At 44.6% G+C, this 17,709-nt stretch overlaps 1 protein-coding gene across 1 annotated transcript; it reads right to left on the reverse strand.

Moving 5' to 3' along the window:
- Positions 1-11,231: 11,231 nt before the first annotated feature.
- HSBP1 (heat shock factor binding protein 1) lies at positions 11,232-14,784 on the reverse strand. Its single transcript, XM_014874526.2, has 4 exons — positions 14,713-14,784; positions 14,215-14,281; positions 13,431-13,550; positions 11,232-12,610 (listed from the first exon to the last, which is right to left on the reverse strand). Exons 1-3 carry the CDS (start codon positions 14,755-14,757, stop codon positions 13,432-13,434), a joined length of 231 nt encoding a protein of 76 aa, XP_014730012.1. The 5' UTR covers positions 14,758-14,784; the 3' UTR covers positions 11,232-12,610; position 13,431.
- Positions 14,785-17,709: the final 2,925 nt, after the last annotated feature.

Raw genomic sequence — 17,709 nt, forward strand, 5'->3', positions numbered from 1 at the left:
ATAACATCCCTGTGAATTAGGTGACTTATCTACTATTTTACAGACGTGTGAGCTGAGGCAGTGGAGGTTAAGTGTCTTTCTCGAAGTTAAGCAGCGAATTAGAGGGAAATGCTGAGAGTGGAATGAAGGGCCACAATTCTGTTTAACAGCCCTGCTCCCTGCCCATAAAGCTGCCTTCCCTCCACACCCTGCCCTGTTGGACAGCAAAGAAGTGAAGTTCCAATATTTCTGTGGACGTTTGCAAAACTTTAGCTCATTAGCAAGTGTTTTACCTGTAATTTAAACTCCTGACATGCATTCTTGGGTATCAAGTGGTAGATTGTGCTGTGTAAAACAGTGATTTCTTATTTGAGGCTAATTAAATCTTTCTCACAAGGGAATAAAATTGAGTTTAAAGACATCAACTGCATGTGTATATTCTGACATGAAAGCATTAACACCTCAAACTGAAATGTATATTTTTTTGAAAGGCTTCCAGGTTTGGCAGTATAGGCTCTCTTGTTGCTGAGAGAAATTGATTTTCTGCAAATGTTCAGCAGGATTTTTTTATTATACTTCCCCCCACCCCATCAGAAAAAGGAATTGCTGATTTGCTTCATGTTTCAGCAGACATTCTGGAAGTCTGAGAACACATGGTTTATATTTGCAACTTTTGGCAAGCTGAGAAACGAAAAGAAGTATTCAATACCTGTCCCACATGGCATTGCCTGTCCAGACCAATAAATGCAACAGGAAGGGCAGCACTCTTGTGGAGAGTTGCAGTTATGGTTGCCACCTGCTTTTTGGCAAGTCCTGTATTTACTGGCATAAAGCCCATTCATCTTTGAAATGCTCCAGCTGCTGATGATCCATTCTGTTTTAATAAGGTGTTTAAAAACCTCCAGCTGTTTATGAAGAGCCAGCTCAGAGGAGATGATCAATCTGACAGGCACAACGTGAGTGTGGGGCTCACAAACACTCCACTGTGGCTTTGGTGATTAATATTGACACGCTGGATTTGGCAGCTCTGATGGAAGCAATCCATTGCCAGATGGTGGAAGAAAGGACAGGGCCTGGAAGGGAAGGCAGAGGGATTCTCCACCTGCAAATCCACCCTCAGTGGCAGCCAGGCTGGCTCTGGGAGGGTGGGGATGCACATTCTGCTCCTGCATCCCATCTCTTGTCCATGGCAAGCCCAGAAGAAGTTGTCAGCTCCTCTCCCACTAGGGAAAAAAGCATCCATGGCCTCATTCCAACCCACAACAAATTACCTTTGTTCTCCCAATTAATTTAGCCTTCTGCTCAGTGTGTGGCACGTGTGTAATTAGCTCCAGAAAGGCAGAAATGTTATTTCAAAAAACTGTTTGAAATGTCCCAAAGAGGCATTGCAGCAGGCTTTACCCAGTGTTCCTTTATCTCCATTCCCACTCTAATTACCAATGAGCCTCCTTGTTTAATACTGTTTTATGGAGCTCTTCCTTTCTTCCCTGTTGCTATTAGAAAGTTGCTGATGTGGAAAAAAAAAGAGAAAAAGTGTCATGAGAAGAATCATGGCAGAAAGCTCACTTTGAAAAATCCCTATTCAAAACTGAAGTGGAGGCTTTTTTTTTTTTTTTTTTTTTTTTTTTTTTTTTTTTTTTTTTGGCATGAAATCCTAAAACCCTGAGGGATGGGGTGAATTCTCAGCAGAAAAATTGACTCTGCCATTCTTTCCTGGCTTTGCTTGGAAAAATAGGAGTAGCATGATGGGTGGAACATCATCTCTCTTGATCACTTACTCTGTTTGGAGAGTGGCACAGTGCAGGTACAAAAGCACAACATAAATTTGACTTTCACTGTAATCAGAAATTTTACTCATCCTGTGTTTGTCAAGACAAAGTTGGAAATTCTAGTGAATATAGGAAGGCAGAAGGCTGTTATCAACCAAAAGTGAGATAACAGTGTGATCTGTGGCTTTCTTCCATGGATTCCCTGTGTCAGCACCCCTGGAGTTATGGGTCTTTAATATTCCAAACTGTCACCTGAGCTGGGAGGAGGAGGAGGAAGGCATCAGCAATGCACCCATCCATCCCACCTCACTCACATTGCCAGCCCTCCAGAATCAAAGATTTATTCCCTCACACTGTTCTGATTCTGCCTCGTGGAAGTGAGTTGGTTTTGATTTGTGCTGGGATAATAAAATAGAGAGGATTTTTATTTGGTTTTTTTTTTCAGAGGAACAAAAAGGTGATACAGATTCTTGATTTGTTTGGAAAGAAGCTTGAAACATTGTCTGTCTATTTTAGTAGGACAAAGTAGGCCAGAAATGCTGCTCCCTGTTTGGTCACCAACACCATCTCATTGCTGAGCTTCTGACTGCTTTAATACTTCAATCATCAAATTTACAGGAAGTAAAATCCCTTCTGATTGTTGTCTTTATCTCATGAGCACCAGGAGCAGGGATCTGAGAATTAATGAACACCAGGACCAGAGATCTGAGCACTTAATGAACACCAGGAGCAGGGATGTGAGCATCTCAGGAGCACCAAGAACTGGGATCTGAGCACCAGGAGCACCAGGAGCAGGGATCTGAGCACTTAATGAACACCAGGAGCAGGGATGTGAGCATCTCAGGAGTACCAAGAACTGGGATCTGAGCACCAGGAGCACCAGGAGCAGGGATCTGAGCACTAGGAGCAGATCTGAGCATCTCAGGAGCACCAGGAGCAGGGATCTGAGCACTTAATGAACACCAGGAGCAGGGATCTGAGCATCTCATGAATACCAGAAGCTGAGATCTGAGCACCAGGAGCAGATCTGAGCATCTCAGGAGCACCAGGCCCTGAGATCTCGGCTGTGCTTCCATTGCAGAGCCCAATTCCTCCGAGCTGCCTTCATTGCAGAGGGGACAGTGCCATCTACAGCCCCAGCTCAGCCTGGCTGTGGGACCTGCCTCAGGAATGGGAGAGGATCCGGTGCCTTTATCGATTTATCCTCGTGCTGACTATTTAAGACAGCATTTTCTGAGCCCCCCTGTGGGCTCTGCCTGGTGCTGAACACACTGACAGTAAATAATGGACAACAACACAATAGCCACACAAGCAATTTAGGAATCACGTTATTCTAACCTCTCTCCTCAGTGGTTTTGTGTCATTTTGAAGACTGTTTGACAGGGTTCTTAGAAAATGCCTGATCTTTATCCAAATCACATATAATCCATCGGGTTCTGAAGGTGTAGAGCTCTTGAACTCTGAGTGATTTGTGAATGATTATTGCAGGTACTGTAAAGCTTCCCAGTTACAAACACACACAGATCACAGCTGTTCTGAGAGAGGAAGGGAACTCAGAATCTACTTGGTGGGCCAAAATCCCACAGCAAATGCAGATTGATTCTAAACTCAAACAAACACGGAGGTTTTCTATAGCTAATTAATGAAATAGTGCTGTCGTGGGTGTTTTTAAAGGCTGTACACACCTGTCATCCAGAGGAGAAATGGATGAGATTTGTTCTGTCAGTGTAACCTGGGAGATTTCTGTCCCAGGGCTCTGGTGTTGATGGTTCTAAATGTTTTAGTGCTGCTCCACTTCTTCCCTTCAGGCAATAAATCTGTGCCTGCTCTTTGGAACAGGAAAAATCAGTGGATTGGAGGCTCTTGATTCCAATGGAACAAGAGCACATTTGTAGGTTGTGGCAGTATCTTGCTAAAGGCTGTGGAGGAGAGGAAGTTTGGCTCTGTTTTGTTCCAAAATTCAGGGTTGGGTTAGGTTGGGTCTGGTCCATGTGATCCCTTCAGAGGAGAATCAGTTCCAGCAGCTACACCTGAAAAGTGGTAAAATCAAGGCAATGGCTAAAGGAGAAGATTTATGTGCTTTAAGTTTACTCCCAAAAATCTGGACTAATTTCACTCTGAAGCAAAGCTTCAGCTCTGGTAAGCTCCTGTAATAGAAATGTAGCACCAGTCTGCTTAGGAGAAAAAAAAAAACATATTTCTACTCCTGAACCTATAGAAATATCTGTTTTTTTTGCCACTCAGTTGACAATTCACTGTGTGGAGCACAGTGGGAATCAAATCAGATCACATCAGCACAGGAGGAGGATTTAACATGGTAATGAGTAAGATGGACTGATGTTTAAATAACAAGAGATATTTGGGTGAAGATTAAAGGATTTTTAGTCATGGATCCAAATTCTTTAGTTAAATAAAACTTCTAGTGACATTTGTACAGCAATTCTGGGGAATTACACTGTGTGTATTTAGTTTGTGATAAAGCTTAACCTGTAGGATCTCCTACCAAGTACAAGAGCCTATTTTATAATAAAAAAGTTGACCTGCCTGACCTCTTCTCACTTTTTCTGGTTTCTGACCTTGACATGCACCATCCAAAGCCCAAAGAATTAAAGGATAAGCATGATCCTTGAGGATGGTCAGGCTGGAGTGCTCCAGGATCACAAACCCACTGGGATTTCTATGGCTGAGCATCTGTAAGAGTTAAACTAAACCTGTGAGACCTCATGGCACAGTTAATCTTTGGAGCACACTGAGGGGCAGCTGGCTTCTCCAGCTACTTTCTAGTTTTTTCCTTATTATTCTAAAGATAGAATTAGAGCAAACAAAGCTATAAAACCCCTGCTATGCTGAGTTTGTGGTTCCAATTCCCCACATAACAAAAACAATCAGTTTTTGAGTCAGCTGGCCACAGCCTTTGCCACCTTTAAATTTTTTCCAGTAACTGTACATTTTTGCTGTGTTTTGGGTGTTGGTTCACCCATCACCTTGGAGCTGCAGATATGGTTTGCAGCACCCTGGGGTGCAGCATTTATCATCCCTGTCCTTGCAGCGAGGCCGTGTGCCCTAAGCCCTTCCTCCCTCCAAGAACTGGAACTGTTTATCTCCAAACAATAATTTTTCTACTCAGGCTCAGTTAATGCATGCTAACCTTAGTGTAAACATTTTTTTTTTCCCTAGATAAACTCCCTGAGGAAAACTTTCTGCTTGATTTTTGAGGAGTTGCTTAGCTGTAATCATGCAGAATTCTCGGGGTTTCAAGCCGTGCTCTGCCTGCTAATGACAGGCACTCAAGCTGTTCTTTTTGCTTAGGCAAGGCCACTTGAAGGACACATCTCCACTCCTGCCATCCCTCCCCATCCTGTGCAGGAGAAACTGCAGAACTTTTGCAAAATGTCACAGTCCCTTTGCTCGGCAAAGCTTCCTTGGGAAATACAGGGGTGCTGCTCTCAGGAGGGAGCGTCTTGTTTCTGTTGGTTCTCAGAGGTTGCTGTAAGGAGATATTCCCATCCTTTTCTGAAACAAGCTGTAAATCAGTAAGAAAAAGACTATCTGATATCAAAAATGAAAGCTTTCTGCCCTAAGAGTGAAGATTCATTATGTAAACACCAGGCAGTCTTTCAGAGCAAATTTGGAGTTTGCAGCGAAAATAACTGCTCACTTAGCTCCTGGCAAAGCTGCCTCCAAATTATCTGCTGCTTTTCATAGGAATCAGGCTTATCCTGCAGGGTTTTTGAGACAGCCCTGGTGGTGGCTGTGCCACTGTGGAGCTTCCCATATCACCTAAATCCCAGTTCCAGTGCAAACCCCTCTGCTATTTGAAACGGGCACTGTCCCATGGGTGGCTGGCACTGAACTTCTCCTACAGGTTCATTAGAAAGGAGAAAGATTTGTGTCCAATCCAGCTGGGGTGGGAGGCAGGGATTCGTGTGCTGCACTGCCCCCATCTCCCTGGAAATATCCCAGTCAGGGCATTTGGGAAGGACACAGAGTCCCCCCCTGTGGCTGCTGCCAAGAGCACAGGTGAGTGCTCCATCCCTCCGTGGGCAAAGGGTTGGTCTGGGATGCCTGGGAATGCGATTTCAGTGTTAGACTGTGTTTATACACGAAGTGTCTGGGACAGGAAAAGGTAATGAATCACTCGATGGGCTTCACACAGGCAATTAATAAAGCATTAATGACACAGGCATGGCACTTAAATCCCTGTAAATAAGCTTCTCCACCAATCCCCCTCCTTCCTTTGGCAGTGCTGGGAACACAGAATCATTTACCCTGCCCAAGTGCTCCTGTGTCTGTGTTTATCCAGGGAAAGGCAGAGCCCAGGAGCTGCAAACCTGCACCAGGGACCCCATCCCAAACTCCTGCTCATCCCAGGGCTGGGCACAGCCAAACAGAGAGGAGGCTTTGCAGGAAAATTGGGAAATGAGCAGAAATGCCTGGCAGCCTCAGCTGTATGTATGCATGGAGGTTTCTCTCCCTGCCCACACACACAGGCTGCTGTGTGAGATTTAATTGATGCCTGACAACTTCAACATGCAGGAGGGGCTGCCCCTCCATCCTCCCTGTAGAGCTCTGCATTCATCTGGTACTGATGTTAAATAATCTTTTTTTTTTCAGGTATAAAACATGGAGTTCCAGTGGGCAAAAGCAGCAGGAAAAGCCAGCGAGGTGAGAAGGTTTGGAGATTAAACATGGCTGGGAGAGATTTCAAATTCTAATCATGACTTTTTTCTGAAGTATTTGTTCTGCCCTATCAGCTAATACAGCAATGGTGCATGCATTAACATCCTGAAATTGAAACAGAGATCAAGGGTATAGGGTATAAATTGGTTTTGGAGCATAACATTAAATAATCAAACCACGCTGGAGCAGCCTCTGTGACAAAATGACTTACACTTTTGGTGCTGCTTTTAAAATGTGATTATGCATTTTAATTGTTTAACTTCAGCCTGCAGAGTAGTTTCAAAGATGTTTTAAAATAACTTATGGCATGAAAAGCCTCCTGGTTTTTAAATACACCTCAGGTTCAATAAATTTGTTTTTAATTTTGTGTGATGTGTGGAACAGTGACTTTGTTCAGGGCTTTCAAGGGGGTGGAGCAGGATTTTCTAAAACACTCTGGATTGACGAGGCTACAAATGTGTAAAGACAGTAGAAATTTCCATCCAGTATGTTGTTTTGTTACTCTGGAAGAACACAGGGCTCCATAAATTTCATGTTTGGAAGAATAAGAATGTCCAAGGCCAGGTTGGACAGGGCTTGGAGCACCCTGGGATAGTGGAAGGTGTTAGCAATTAGAAATGGCAGGTGGTGTCATTCTGCTAAACATATTCTGCTCATGCCTGTTGATTTAGAAGTGCTCAAAATGGAATTTAACAGGAGTTTTATTGTGCAAGGACTTCAATTTCCAACATTTCTTGCTAATGAGCAGCACTAATAATCAAACTCATCCATCCCCTTGAATTCCAAAGTGTCTTCAGTAGGAATGTGGGGGAGGAAGCCTCCATCATGTCTGGGATCTGTGTGAAACAATTCAAAATTCATGGTCACAGTTGCTCAGGAGAAAATGGTTCTGGCCTAAAAAAAAAAAAAAAAAAAAAAAAAAAAAGCACAAAAATAACCCAATGTTAATATGAAGATCTTGCATGAAAAAACAGTTAAGAATGTTTAAAACCAGATTATCAAAGCTTCCACTCATTGTCATTAATTTCAACATTTGCTGTCCCATTCATTTTTAAATGAATTTTTTAATTTGGTCTGATTTATATTGTTTCTTGACTTCAACAGCAGAAGGGCTGGTGTCCTTTTTTTGAGTTGGTTTTCCCCCCTTATACAACATTAACATTCATTAACAATCACTCTCCTGCTCTTGGAAGTAAATTTTTTTAAAGACAACAACATGACTGAGGGCCTGTACTTGTGTTTTTCAGCAGGAATTTATACCAGCAAGGACTTAGGTGGTTTTATCTCTGCTGACCAGACATTTGCATTAAATGCACTGCCTTGTAGAGCCAGGAAGAAATTCACATTATTTTTTCTAAAAAGTCTGGTGATGAGCATTGAAAAGTCTTTCTGACTCTTCCCAACTGAACAAATCCTTGCAGACTAAATGTGTTTGCAAAGATCAGTGATAGACCAGACCTTACATATTTAACTATTGCTGTGCTCTTTGAGTTTTTGTAATATCCTTCTACCTCTATGGAAGACTTTTTAAAGTGCAAACGTTTTGGAGACAGGACTTGGCTGAGGTTGAGCCTCTCACAGTCAAACTGAATCAGGCAGCTGCTGTATGACACAAAACTTCTCCTGTTTACAGCAGCTGGCAAACAAAAGGAATTGCTGTTCTGCAGCTGAGCTGCCTCTTGGGAAGCAAATGACCCCTCCCTTTATTGCCACACTGCAGAGCTCAGGCCATGGGCACATCACACACAGGCTTCACTCCTGGGTTTTAATTGCCTAAAAGCCAGCAAACCTCGTGTCCTAAACCTGGTCTCCTTTTCTTCTGTGTTATCAGTTGATTCAATTTTCCAAAAGTAAAGGATTTCCAAAAGAATCGCTGTCCTGGATATCCTTGGCCTCCTGACTCCTTGAAGTACATGTAAAAATAATCAGACAAATAAAATCTTCCTGGAAACCTTCTGGTGTTGCTCTTAAGGAACTGATGTTCCTGTTCCAGGGGATAGAGAGCAGCTGAGTTCAGTGAATTCCTCCAGTGAGGAGGTGAAAATGCAAAGAGCTTTAATGAGATAGGGAGCTGGTCCTCAAAAGAAAACATTTCTGTAAGAGTAAAATCAGAAAGTTTCGTTTATTGGGAAATTCACATTTTCAGAGATGAAGGATTTAGTCTGAGGAGGAAAAAGTAAAACTGGAGGAGCTCTGCAGGTGGAATACCTGGAGCAGCTGGAGGTGGCAGCTGGCAGGACACCAGCCAGGAGCTGTCCACAACCCAGCTGGGATGAGAACATTCCTGTGCCATGAGATGGCACTTGGGCCAGCATCTTCCACCTGGCACCACGTGTGACAGAAAATTGTGCTGCACCACAGGGACACCCCTGCTGAGCACTCCACACTGCAGCACCAGCAGTGCCTGACCCAGGCTCCCAGGGGAATGCAGGGCTGGAGGATGAGAGGTGAGAGCTTTGCTTTGGACAAAAATTCAGCCACACTTGGCACATGCACACCTGCAGTTCTGCAGAAATTAACTCCATCACTTCTCCACCTGTTAATCCCGACAGCATTGAATCCCTCCAGCAAGGATTGCACATTGCACAGCTCTGTAAACTGGAGGAACTTTTATATCTGTATCTAACTACAAGAACTTCATAAATAAAAAAGTCAGGTCTCTAGCAAAACAATGTAAAAGAGCATATTCTATTATTAAATGCACATTTTTCAGAGAGACAATTCCTGCTTGGCCTTCCTGATTTCAGACTGTTTATAAGAGATAAAGTATGTATTCTCATTCTTTATTTTCCTAATGACCTAATTTCATTAACTCTACATCAGAGTGAGAAAAAATTCTCAGCAAGCATTAGGTTGTTGAAAACCAGCAAGGCTTAAAGCCTAGAAGGTGATTTGTGCATCGTCTTCATTTTCTCCGTGGTAAACAACCCTGAGTGCCTTGTGCAATGCCCACACCTCAGCAGCATGTGGCTCCTTCCAGCCCCAGCCTCTGACCCCCACGTTAAAGGTGACACTAAGAAATCTGAGCAGCGCTGCTCCTCGCAGTGGCTGTGCCACTAGAAGGCACTATCTGCTAGAAAGTTGGGAAAAGAGAAGGGTTCCTTAAATGATTCCATGTGCACACCTCCAGGAAAACTGCAGGCTCAGTTAGAGAAACGCTGGGCAGTGTCCCTGGCTGTGGTTACAGCTTTTTCCCAGCCCAGCTATAGAATCAACATTATTTCCATTCGGAAGGCAGTGCCAAATGTATTTACAGAATGAAGGACTGAATTCCATGGGCTTTGAAGTCTGGAGGAAGAGCCAGTGAAGGATTTCAGCACCTGCCCAGGGTTTGGAGGACAGGCAGGTTATACCTGATTTCCACAGGAACCTCTGGCTCCATTCCCTGTGGCTCAGCCCCCTGGGGAAAGGAGCCAGGGGGACTTTCCTGGGGGTGTTGAGAGAGTAAATCTAGACCAGGACAGGAAACATCAGCTGGCACAAAGGCTCCCTGCCAAAACCAGAGTGCCAGAGTGGCAGGATGGAGTCCAAAAATTCCTCTGTGCCACAGTGACACCTGCCAGGAGCTGGGAGACCTGGGTTCACCCTGCAGAAATGGAGGTCCCAAACCTGGCTCTGGCAGGGTGGGTGTCACAGGTCAGTGTGTCACTGCTTCTCTCCAGCTTCATTTAGTGCCTGCAACAGATGCTGCTGGCTCAGAGCTGTGTGTGCAGTCTTATTTACTGTACAGTGCCTTTAGGGCAGAGATTAAATGAAAAATCCTCTTAAGGATATCATAATTCTGGATTGTTTATCAGTAGGTCTAAGTGTTTCAAAACATGCATTTATTAGAATGCTGTTCCTCTGTCCAGAGTAACATTCCTGCTATAAAGACAGGAATTAAGACACCAGAAGAGATGAAACAGCAGTGTCAAATTGATTTGTGTTGCTCAGTGCATAATACACAAACCACACAGCTCCTGTGATATTTCTTGGTTCTCAGGTCTTAATTCCAGCATTCAAAACCAGCACTGCTGTTAAAGATTGCCTGCACAACCTGTGGCTGAACATTTGCATTAGGTCACTCCTAATTTCTGTCACAGAAAAACACTATTTGCTGTTCCTAATGCAGGCCTCTTGTGAAAGAGCATCTTCACTTTGTAGGCACCTGGAAACAGTTTGGAAACCACAGCTCTCTGCTCAGGACCAGCTGAAGTGGGGCTCTGAAGGGTCAGAGGGGAAGAGAAGCAGAAGTGGAAGAGGATGGTCATGGAAATCCAGAGTAGGTACAGGGAAAAGCAGTTAAAATCAGTGAAGTGTTAAATTTATGAGGGAAAACATCCCTACTGAACAACAACTGGAATCTTTCCAGTGACTGGAAAAATAGAGCTGCTTCTTAAAGCTGAAATAATTTCCCTGGAAGTTATTCTGCCAGAGTAAACTTGAGGAAAGCAGGGCTACTGCTGCTGCCCAGGGGAGGGTGCAGGGAAATTCAGCAATGACCATTTGTGCCCCTGGAGAAACACAGCCAGATGAGGATTTATAACATTATACATCATCTATGAGAATGTACATGTATAAACATCATACTAAATGATTATCCACTTTAACATACTTTCCTATATTCTAATTAGCTGCTAAAGTCCAGCTCTGACAGGGCATGAATCACCACCTTTTTATTATACAGAGCACACCTGGATTTTTGGACTGTGTTCTGTGAGCAGCACCTGTGCTAAAGTCTTTTTATAACTTACAACTAAATACAATGTCCCACATAATTATACACTTATGCTAGATTGTGCTTTAACACACATGACCTGACTATTTGTTACCACATAGCAGTTTATTAGAATTTTTTGAAATGACATTACAAAGGCCCTAAGGCTGGTATTACAAGTATATATCGATACATTTCTCATGTTCACAAAATTCCCCTGTTATTATGAGCTTTTATTCCAGTGAGTTTGGAAAAATGACCTGTCATATTGCCTTCACAGCACTCAGGTGCTAATTTGGTGGCATTTAAGGAGCAGTTTAAGTGTGGTCCACCTGCAACTGCTGCCTGCCACTAGTGCTTGCTGAAATGTGCATTTGAAGCTGGAGGAGCTTTGCAATGATTGTCAGGAATAGCTGACATTGGTCATTTTTCTTCACAAGTGACACAGACTCTCCCAAATACACCTTCCATGGCCAAAATGTAATAAATTCATACTCCAGGCCCAAAGATGTGGGTATGATTAGAAAAGCAAACACTTCTCTACATCAAGTATTTTGAAGTTATTCCAAGAAAAGCAAGGCTTTAAAAATCTACCTGGATTCTCTCTTTTTTTGTTCCTCATGTATCACTGCTTTGTTAGCAAACTTGTGTCCAACACTGAAAATCCCCACACAGACATTCCCACACTCCCATCCCTGTCCAGCATCAATCCCAATCCTTTTCAATGCCAGTTATGGATCAAAGGCAATGCCAAAGGACATTGTGAAAGCAGAGTTAAAAACCTTCAGTCCCACAGGGAGATTGTTCAGTTCACAGCTCCTTGTGTGCCCAGGTGTCACAGCATGGGGTGGCAGTGGCTGCTCAGGTGTCTCTCATGGTCAATCTGCATTTCTGGTTTATGCTCCAGGAACACACAGCTCACGTAACACCAGGAGTAGGAGAGATGATTTTGATGTTCAGCGTCTCTTGTTTCCAAAAATCACCTTTGTTACATGTATGAAAGACAACACAATCCTCAACTAGTGAGTGCCTGATGCTCAGAGCTACAATTAATGCAATTAATTAAGTTTCAATCTTGTGCTTCACTCCACAAACTCACGTAGGACAAGGCAAGATTCCCATTTGGTGGGAGTCACTAAATGCTGAGCTATCAAACATGAAACATCTAGAAAAGTACAGGAAAGAGAAAAAAGTGACTCCACAAAAAAATACACTCAGGAGTTGAGATCCCTAAGATCTGTGGTTTTTAATAACACAACCAAGTGATCTTCATAACAAGAATTCAAAAAGTGAAATTACAGTACATAAATCAAAATAGAAACTAGCCCTACCCCACCTATACAATGTACATTAGGAATGCAAGCTCTGTAACAATATAAAAATGCTTTCACACACTGGAGTTGCAAAAAGCCATTCTTTAATTCCAAGGATTTGTAGAAAAAAAGAAAAAGTCATCTTCCATGATTTATCTTGAGTTGTTGGCAACCTGTTGGCAAAAATAAGATTACTGAGAATTAAGAGAATCATGCCCATCAAAGATTCTTATTTCTGGGGTTCAGGCTACTGAAAATGACACTGAGGACAATGAAGACAGTAATGATTTGTATTTTTAACAAGGTAACAGAAAAATAGGTATCTTAACAAGCAAGACTATATTTGTTCCAAACACACAGCCCCACTGTAATACAGGGGCAAGTCAGCCATCAAAAATGCTTTAACATATCATACAATTTACCTTTCAGGGAATCTCTTTCTCCAGGGGCACTGCCCTGGGACAAGGATTGCCTCATGCCTGAGTGCCCTGCAGGACACTGCACAGTGACTGTGGGAGTCACTGCTCCCTGCCAGCTCCAAGGTGACACACAGGAGGAATTTAGAGCTGAGGGACAGTTACTCCTCAGCAGCCCCTGTGGCTCCACAGCCTCTATGGGCAGTCTGTTCCAAAGTCTGACTGCCTTTTCCATGAAGAAATCCCTCCTGATGTCCAACCTGAGCCTCCCTGGCACAACTTGAGGCTGTTCCCTCTCATTCTGCTGCTCCCTGGGAGCAGAGCCTGACCTGGGGCTGTCCCCTCCTGTCAGGGAGTTGTGCAGAGCCAGGAATTCCCCCTGAGCCTCCTTTTCTGCAGGCTGAGCCCCCTCAGCAGCTCCTGGTGCTCCAGCCCTGTGCCCTTCAGCACAATTCTCTCTCTGTGTAATCCCGCTCTGCACAACTCCCAGACCCCCTCACAATCCAAGGAGAAGCTCCCTCCCTGTTAAAGTCAGTAACTCCAAACACCCAGGGGTTTGTTCCAAGAAGCAATTTACTTTAGCCCTTGTTGGAGGCCGGGGTCTTGTTCTCTCCCTCGAGCTCCTCCACGCCCGCCTGCATCATGAGGTCGGCGATGTTCCTCTCCAGGTCATCGATGCGGCAGCTCATGTCATCGACTGCCCAGGGGTCAAGGCAAGGACAGGGCCTGGCTCAGGGAACCACAGCAGGGACCTGGCAGCCCCTCACATCCCGCCCCTGCCATGGCAGGGACACCTGCCACCGTCCCAGGCTGCTCCAAGCCCCAGTGTCCAGCCTGGCCTTGGGCACTGCCAGGGATCCAGGGGCAGCCACAGCTGCTCTGGGCACCTGTGCCAGCCCACCCCACCCTCACAGGGGAGAATTCCTTCCCAATATCCCATCTAATCCTGCTCTCTTTCACTCTGAACCCATTCCCCCCATCCCGTCACTCCAGGCTCTTATAAACAGTCCCATTCCATCTTTCCTGTGGGTTCCCTTCAGACACTGCAGGGTTGCAGCGATGTCACCGTGAAGTTTCACTTTTCCAGGTGAACAATGCCAGCTCTGCCAGCCTTTGCTCCATCCCTCTGACCACCCTGGGGCCTCCTCTGGACTCTCCAGCAGCTCCAGGTCCTTCCTTTCCCAGGCCCCAGCACTGAAGTGGATAACATTCCTCTACAGGTGGCTTGGTTTAATTGTTTTTCTCATTACAACTTTGATCAAACAGTTACGGTCACTTCAAATTTATCTTACAAACCCCACTGGCAAACAGACTTCGTGACACTTGTAATCCTGCACCCATGTGAGTTTAGAAAAGGATACTTCTTCCAATGATTTGGTCAGACATGGTTTGAAACTTGTCCTGCATTTGCTGGAGCAATGTCTGCACCTAATAGAAAGGGAAAAAAAAGAAATGTTTGGTTTCCTTCAGAGGCTGTTACCCAATCTCGTGTAGTAAGTACACTGTTCTTTCACTGCTAAGCTCAAAACTCTGCAGTATAATTATATGTACAGGTAAAAATGGTGCTTAAATACATGTATAACGAGGTGAACTGACGCTTACAGAAAACACCTGTAAGATCCAGAAACCGCCCGTGTTCCCCAGCCAGGACCAAACCCACGACAGCGCCTTGCACGGTCCTGTCCATCCCATGGGGACACTTTTGTGGGTAACACGGAATGGTTTGGGATGAAGGGACCATCTCCTTCCACCCCCTGCCACGGGCAGCCACCCCTTCCGCGGACAAGGCCCATCAAAGAAAAGGCTTTTCCCTCTTTCCTCCCCCTCCCCAGCCCGTCCCCGGCCCGCCCGCCCCTCACCACGGCCGTCAGGTCCTGCACGCTCTTGGGGTCGGTCTCGGCCATGGTCGCTCCGGCGGCGGCTCCACTTCCGGGCCGCGCCCCGCCGCTTCCACCTCTCGCGAGAGCACCCACCCCGCGGCATTGTGGGAAACGTAGTCCTTCCCCCTCCCCCGGTAGTCCGCAAATCCGGAACAATTATTAAAACTTGTCACTATTTATACTTATACATTTATATATATATTTCGGCTGAAAGCAGTGTAGTTCTCTTATTAATTATCCTGCTGTCTTCTGTTGGTTATTAGCTCCCTTGGTTGGCGGGTCGTGCTGGTAATACCAAGGGCATTGCGTTCAATCATTCCATATAAAGAGCTGCTCTGCTCTAAGGATTATACATTCTTGTTTGATGCACAGCCGTTGTCTCTGTTTATGCACCTCCATGTACAATTTTGTTTCTGAAGTCTCCACTTCTTTACACAAAGAAAAAAAATAATTATTTATATCCCAGTTTTGTTTTGTTTTGTTTTGTTTTGTTTTTAATGCACAATACTGAAATGTTCCTTTCTTTTTATTTATTGCTTTCTTCTGGACGAGCAGCTAAGCTTAGGTAGGTCTTACCTCTCGGATGTTAACAATCTACCCAGAATCAGATGAAAATTTAAAGGATGACATTTCATTAATATTTCTTGGGGAATCCGTTGGCATTTCCGCTGCTTTGAATAGACAAAGCTGAATGATTTGATTATAAATACTTCATGTGTGGAGGAGAATAGCTAATTATTCTCAGTGCCTGCTCCACTGAGATGTTTTTTCTCCTCTGTTACTGAGTTAAAAGAAGTTTGGCAAATCAATCACGAATTTACAACTATGGATCTCAGACTGAAATTAAGGACAGTTGAAATTTTTTTCCTCATGGAAATTTGAAATGTGTCCTTCCAACTCCAACTCTATAAAAGCAGGAGAGAAGCACCATTTGGAGATGGGCAGAGGTGCCATCTGGAAAACAAATGGACACCCATGAAGCCAGTGTGGAAGCCAGCAAGGAAACCTGGCCAGGAAAAGGGGGAATTACACGGCTCTGCAGCCACTCTCAATAATGGGCAATTCCAAAGGCTTTGCAAAATGTGCAAATCTGTAAGCCTGGAGCAGTGACAGCCCATCCCTGCTCTGGCTGAATCTGCTGTTAAACTCCCCTGATCACAATTTCAACAATGCTGAGCTCTTTTTGCAAAATCCACCCAGTGAGGAGCGGATAGAACCAGCATTTGTTTGTTCAGTGTCATGATGGGAGAGGAAAGGGTTTCCAACTGCACATTCCAGGCTGAGAGTCTACATTTACCTTCCCAAATTGCTCATTACAACGACTTCTTCATTTTCTGCCCAAACTCTCAGCACATGAAAATCTGCAATTGGCTCTTCTGCTGTGGAGAGATTGTGATGTTCCCCTGCTTTAACCCAGACTATTCTGAATTTAGCAACCTCAAAAGTGATGCTGGTAGTTTCCTGTCGTTTTCCACGTTCTTAAAGAGTTTTTCATGATGGACAACAACAAAAAATAGTCCCACACTCATCATGCCTCTGCTGGTTTTGAGCCATGTGGTTGGCAATCCAGCATGAAGCAATAAATACTGTGCTGTTCCTCAGCTCCAGCCAGCTGCTTCCCTGGGTTCTGCTTTGCAGCCTGTTTGCTTGGCACAGAGCAGCTCCCTGCTGCATTATTCACTTTGTTCCCTGCCCAGCATGCTGGGTGCTTCTGACATGTGAGTGAAATTCAATCGCTGCAGCCCATCCAAACAAACCCTCAGGAGCTGCCTCCTGGGGGAAGAGAGCTTTGGATAATGTGATCATCCCCCAGGCTGTCCCTGCTCTCCCAAGGGAGGCATTAATAGAGCCAAGGCAAGATCCTTTTCCTTAGGTGCATTGGATCAGGGTGGGCTGAGAATGAGCAGGAATCAGGCAAGGAAAAGGATCCACAAAAAACTCCACAGAAGGAAAAGGGTCTCTCCAGCAGCCTTGGTGGGGTCTGGGGCTCACATGGATCCTTTTCAGTGGGGCAGTAAAACAAAGTGCATCTATTCCAGTCATGTCTGGGGCAATCCCATGGGTGCTGCAGCCTGACTTCTGATTTTTGAGTCTCCAAGCCTCTGGCACGAGGCACCCACCACGTTTATAACCAAATCAGCTGCCTCAGTGTGGGAGACTGGTTCATGTTTGGAGAAGGGGTTAATGTGGACACACACATTCACAGAGCTGGGGAATTACAACTTGGAAATTCCTTTCCAGGCCTGGATTTTTCCTGACTCTCAGCTCCATTCCCAGGCTGACAAGCTGACTGCAGCTTCAGTTAGGGAGGAGTCTCCCAGGGTGACAACATGGTGACAAACAGAGTGGAATTCATCACCAACATTAACCCCTGGTGTCTTTCCCGTGGGACACATCCTGAGGTGCTGTCCCAGGGATGTTTTTCCCAATTGTCCAATGAGCTCCTGTCCTGTCCTGGCTGCACTAACACACTTTAAATACAAACTGTCTGTACAATAAATTGGCCTTTTTTCCCCAAAGAGCTCCGTGTGTGTTACTGCCCTTTCTCTCTCTTTTCAGTGCAGTAACCACAGGTTAAGGGATGGAGTGAAATGTAAAATCCTCCTCTTGTGTGTCCCTGTTGCTCCTGCCCCAGGAAGGGCAGGTTGTGTGTATAAAAACTGGCAAATTAGTACTGTAACATTTAAACCTTGAGATTAGATCTCCTCCAGCTGTAAATGTGATATGGAAGCCACACATGTATCACTTGTTCTACCACACAGCAAAAACTGATAGCACGAGTGAGATTGGATTTTTTTCCCCCTTCTAATACTGGGGAAATAATACCATCATTTGTTTTAGTCCCTTCTCTTTGTCAGGCAAATTTTGCAATGTCTTCAGTAGAAAAAATACAGAAAATTATTATCACAGACAAACTTGAAATGCCACCGGTGAAAAATCAGCACATCAGAGCTGGCAATGTGAAGTGCTTTAAAG

This window comes from Sturnus vulgaris, chromosome 12 (genome assembly GCF_052056855.1).
Source record: "Sturnus vulgaris isolate bStuVul1 chromosome 12, bStuVul1.hap1, whole genome shotgun sequence".
Classification (NCBI taxonomy): Eukaryota; Metazoa; Chordata; class Aves; order Passeriformes; family Sturnidae; genus Sturnus; species Sturnus vulgaris.

Coding starts and splice junctions, on each gene's coding strand:
- HSBP1 (XM_014874526.2), bottom strand. CDS start 14,757: ATGGCCGAGACCGACCCCAAGAGCGTGCAGGACCTGACGGCCGTG. Junction 14,282..14,712: donor TGCAGGACCTGACGGCCGTG/GTGAGGGGCGGG, acceptor CCTTTCTATTAG/GTGCAGACATTGCTCCAGCA. Junction 13,551..14,214: donor TGACCAAATCATTGGAAGAA/GTATCCTTTTCT, acceptor ACCCCTGGGCAG/TCGATGACATGAGCTGCCGC.